The sequence below is a fragment of the Propithecus coquereli genome, unplaced genomic scaffold (assembly GCF_000956105.1).
Source record: "Propithecus coquereli isolate 6110/MARCELLA unplaced genomic scaffold, Pcoq_1.0 Scaffold9, whole genome shotgun sequence".
NCBI lineage: Eukaryota > Metazoa > Chordata > Mammalia > Primates > Indriidae > Propithecus > Propithecus coquereli.
In genome coordinates, this window is record NW_012155284.1 from 14,999,674 (window position 1) to 15,005,086 (window position 5,413).

Consider the following 5,413-nt stretch of genomic DNA (forward strand, 5'->3'; position numbering starts at 1 on the left):
TATTTTTATATAACAAATTGACTTTTACATTTTAAGAATATGATAAACTTTGAAGTGAATATGAAACTCATTGGTATGCATAGTTCTTTCTTATTTATGTATAAATGAAAATTTGTACTGTCCTAAATAACAGTTGAGGAACTTCTACTTGTGAAATTATTTTCCTTTGGCAAAGTGGATGGAAAAGATTTGGGAAAAAAAAAAAAAAACACAAGTGCTGGCACAATGGACAGGAATGTTGGAAAAAATTTTTAAATGTTGGCATAGGAATTCTTTAAAAATTCTAACTTACTCACATGTGAAATGAAAGTAAAAAAGCATCTGTCCTATTTTATGCACACTGACTAAATAAAAATGAACAATTATATTTAGCAAAGTTTAAAGCTCTTTTAAACTAAGGTATTTTGTCTGACTTTTGGCAATCTTTATGTTATTTGTTCCACTGAATTAAAATATTATGTTTGAGTGCAGACATACTTTGAAAAGCAGAAATTATAGAGAGAGGAGAACATTCTCTTTTCCAATTCTGATGACCCTAGATGAAATATGAAATTTTTGAGAGACTAAACACTTCTAATATACTTGAGAAGAAAACTTTGGACCTTGGCCTCATCTGTCATTCAGCCTGTGTATTAGTGAAATATTTCAAGAACCTATGGATGTGTCTTACCACAGCATCTTTTGTTCTGCCCAAGGTTGAAAGTATATAAATTAGGTTTTTAAGGATTACAACCATAATTTTTTTTTAATTTTCTACATTTAATGTTTTTAATTCTACTACCAGCTGTGGTTATATTTTCAAAGAAAACAAATAAGAAGCTTAGAGCAATATGAAATTCTGTTTTGATTTCTTCAGAAATTGGTTTAAATCAAAGGCCAACGTAACATTTTCATATTGTTGTCTAAGATGCTTTTATTATGTCTTGGTGCTGGCAAAAACTATTTGGACCTCTTCTTCAGGTTTTACTAAAGCCATGTGATTATATATTGGGAGAATATATTGTTTTTCATGCATCAAATTATTAAAACAAAGAACTCAACACATGGTTTCATAATTGTGACTGAAATAGTCCATAGAGTACCTAATTTCCTTTGATCCTTTATGTTGAACAGTTCAGGCCGTGGTACTTGCCTTGATAATGAGCCTCCCAAGCGTGACTTTCTTTATCCAGCTGTGGCCCCAGGTCAGGTGTATGATGCTGATGAGCAATGTCGTTTCCAGTATGGAGCAACATCCCGCCAATGTAAATATGGGGTAAGAAGTCTTAATCCTTATGTTTAGTCATTTATATGTGTTCTTTCGTGACACAAATGTTAAGAGGGAATTATGAAGAACGTAGTTTGCATCCAGTAACATCATTGATTTAAATATAGCTATTGACAGTGCACTTTTTCTATTATTTGTATAATATTTATTTCTAAATATTTGAATAATCCTAAATTAAGCAAGTTTCAAATTTCTTATGAGTGATGCAGGTAGAATTTAATAACTTCTAATATGTTTATTCTTTAAATCTTAAGTTTATGATGCCAACTTTATTTTATCTTTTGAAATGTTAATGGTTTTAAAATCCCTCACCACCCTCCTTTTCTAGTATTCTTATAATTGGGCTAAAGGGCATTTTTACATTGGCTAGGTGCCTTCACTTTAATTCATAGTTGCTAGTACTGAGTCATTTCATGTTGCTTCATCCACTGCCCACATTTCAACACAACAACCAAGTGGGAACAAGATGACATTAGCCCAAATAATGAAACAGAAAAATTTCTGTGGAAAAAAAAAATGTAGGCATCATAATTTACTTTGCACATCTACCTAAAAATGACAGAGTGTCTTTATCAGAAAATATATAAAAATCCCTTTTAAGTCTCATAGAGAAAGATTTTAATGTCTGGTAGAGGGACATGTGCATAATAGGAACAGACTATAAGCATGTTGAGTGAAAAAATAGGATTTTAAAATGTCAAATTGTTTGCCAAAAATATTTAGGTTTGAAAAATAAGTTTAAAGGATTGGTTCCTATTTTTATGCAAATAGTCTTTTAAATCCCTTTTAAAAATAATAGCAATAAAAGGAATTAAGTTTTAAAGTAATTAAGACTAAACAATATACTCATTGTACTGAACCAGTTACTCCTCTTGGGAACAGTACCAAGGGAAGTGATTTTTTTTAAAAGAAAGACTGTGTGTGATTATCTGAATATGCAGAGCCCTGAGTAAAATTTTGGCCTTTCCTTTTTCTCTGTAAAGAGACTTCTACTCTTATTTCTGTACGGTTCTAGTTTCTTTTGTTCTTAGGTTGTTTATCCATCAAAACAGTGAGTCAAACTTTAATCACAGTCTTTGTATATACTTATAGATAAATAGGTTGAAATTCATGATCAAATTTGATTAGAGATTTTCTGTCAGATTATTCTTATCCGTCTCTCATTTCTTTGTTAGCAAATGAAATCATTAATCTACATTTTAGTTTTTCTATTAGAAACAGGGTTAAAGAAATTAATAAAAAATTGACTTGATTCATCTCAGTGTATTTGTATATCTCATTCAGCTCAGACCAATTAATTTGAAATCATATAAACAGTACAAAATTGTATATTTTCCATTATGTTCTTCATATTCTGCTTTTAGATTCTTAATATGTTTACAATGACTTCTGTAATAGATATAAAATAAAATTGGGAAACTTGGGGAGAGACACTAGCATCTTACAGACCTATACAATTTCATGTATTAAAATGGTTTCTCCTGACTCATTGACTACGTGAAAATGCTTATGATATTTTTTTAAAAAGTGCTATATGTTGCTAGCAAAGTTAATTGAGTCATAATAGAATCTTTATAGTCACTCCCACCTCTTAAAGTTGTGCCTGAAAAATTGGGTTTACACATTTGGTAACATCTAAACCCACACTGGGTTTTATCTGTTGAATCCCTAAGGTTTTAAACAATTCTGAATACTACTTCAGTAAACAATCATGGCTTTTCTTTTTTTTTTTTTGAGACAAAGTCTCGCTTTGTTGACCGGGCTAGAGTGAGTGCCATGGCGTCAGCCTAGCTCACAGCAACCTCAAACTCCTGGGCTCAAGCAATTCTTCTGCCTCAGTCTCCCAAGTAGCTGGGACTACAGGCATGTGCCACCATGCCCGGCTATTTTTTTCTATATATTTTTAGCTGTCCAATTAATTTCTTTCTATTTTTGGTAGAGACGGGGGTCTCGCTCTTGCTCAGGCTGATGTCGAACTTCTGAGCTCAAACAATCCTCCTGCCTCGGCCTCCCAGAGTGCTAGGATTACAGGCATGAGCCACCACACCCAGCCCCAGTCATGGCTTTTCTAACCCTCACTTGGGTGAGGCAAAGACATAAAGTGTAACCATAATACTTGTACCCTCATAATACCCTGAAATAAAAAAAAAAAAAAAAACAATTATGGCTTTGAAAGTTGGAGTCCAGTCAGGAAAGCAAGGCATGCTTCAGGTGGTAGCTAAAGGGAATAACACACCAGCCCTAGTTTAGATAGCTGTCTGAGTGGAGCATGCTGAGATGAACACTAAATACAGTTGTTATAGACTTAAAAGAACACTGTGGCCTTTTCAGGAGGGGATACATCTGGTGTTAAATAATCATGAAATGATTCCTCTTTTAACTAGCATGTCTCTAATGATGTCAGGGAAGATTTTAAAACAACTATAGAATGATCCATAACTACAGCAGTGATCAGCTTTCCATTTCTTCTACTTTGGTCTTCACATACTCATTGTTGGGCTACCAATGATTACATCTGCAGTTATGAAAAATCTTGCCTGAATTCTTAGTGAGTAGGTTCATTAATATATATGTTAATTACATTTGGGGACTTATGTGAAAATTTTTCTATTTTATTTTACTCAGGGCAACATTTTCAACTATTATCCTTGTATATCATTTATTTTTATTTTCTGTGTGTTCTTAAATTCCAGTTGAAGTTGTGAGGAGATTGTAATGGTTATAAATACAAATAACAAAACAGTACTATACAAGATACAGAGTAATATAGTTGTGTAATGTAGTAATCTATAAGTAACATATAATTTCTGGTATTTACATAGTAACTTTTTCCTGAGATTCTTCAGAATGCATTGATAAAAATCATAATTATTTTATTATATTTTATAAATTAGGAAACTAAAAATACAGAATGTGATTTACGTAGTCCAAGGTTAAAAAAAAAGGCCTATATCTGTCAGTTCTGTTTTCTGCTAGGTATAATAGTTATGTTAAAAAAAATAAAAGTAGCAAATGTATTTTGTTTCGGAAGATAGTTGTTATTCGGTTTTCATCAGGTAGTGTCTACTACTAAAAATCTTCCCAAAACTGCCCATCTTGTCTGAGTCTTTTTTGGTAAAAAGGTGATTAGAAGACATTTTCTAAACTTATTCTTTAGGGTCATAAATTCTCAGGTGTCTGAAACCCCGAGTCTTCGATTTGAGTGGATTTATTTTCTTTTACCTTATATAAAGAGGTAGAACTTCTTTAAGGTAAGATGCAAGTACATACAAGCAGCATGCAAAGGTATATTCCTATGAGATCATCTAAAAATATCTCCTAGCTATGTTAGTAGATTTCTAAGGGGACTTGAATGATTCCTGGATAAAAATATATTACAAATAAAACAGCAGTATCAGTATGTCCAAGAAATGTTTCTTTGCCTGGTTGGAGTAACAAATTCTTTCTTTCCTGTAAAACTCTGTAGAATTTATTGTCTCACTTTTCTTCCATTTTCCATTAGTCTCCTTGTTCTTATTAGAAAAGAATTATAAAAACTGAATTAACAAAAAGCATGTTGCAGTAATAACAGTAAGTTTAAATTTGGGAAGGAAGTTACTAATGAGCCTATATAATTCAGGGACTGTGGGTAATCTTTTGACTACTTCCCGAAGAGCATAGATTAATTCAGGGCTGAGCTTCAGGCTTAGCTCTTTATTTCTTTGTCATGTCATTTTAAATCATATCCCAAATATTATTTCCAAATATACTTAATGGTTTAGTATAGGAAAACAATATCCAGTACACAATTTACTGTTAACCATCAAGAGATGATTGTTCATCTACAGATAGATTTAAGGTCACAAAACCAGAGAAATTTTGTAGACATAGCTTTGTTTAATTTATGGAGAATTTTTGTTATCTATGAAGTTTGTTACTGTTTACATGGACTTAAGAGCACATAAAATATATAATAATGTGTTGTACATTGTTATTGTTTATTTTAATGTAGAACTGAATAATGTTTTATCAATAAACCATGTATTCTGAACCATAAATGGGAACACATGATCTAATACTTGGTTTCACAAACAGAATATTTTAAACACATTGACTTCCACACTAGAAAAAAATTTTTTCCCTGGGGCCACAGTGTTTTATTATGAA

At 31.9% G+C, this 5,413-nt stretch overlaps 1 protein-coding gene across 1 annotated transcript in view; it reads left to right on the forward strand.

The window, feature by feature from the left end:
- Positions 1-5,413, forward strand: part of ADAMTS6 (ADAM metallopeptidase with thrombospondin type 1 motif, 6) — a 302,363-nt gene that overhangs the window by 185,873 nt on the left and 111,077 nt on the right. Inside the window, exon 10 of the mRNA XM_012664545.1 lies at positions 1,114-1,255. Within this exon, the coding sequence (XP_012519999.1) occupies positions 1,114-1,255 (142 nt within the window). The remainder of the gene's footprint in view (positions 1-1,113; positions 1,256-5,413) is intronic.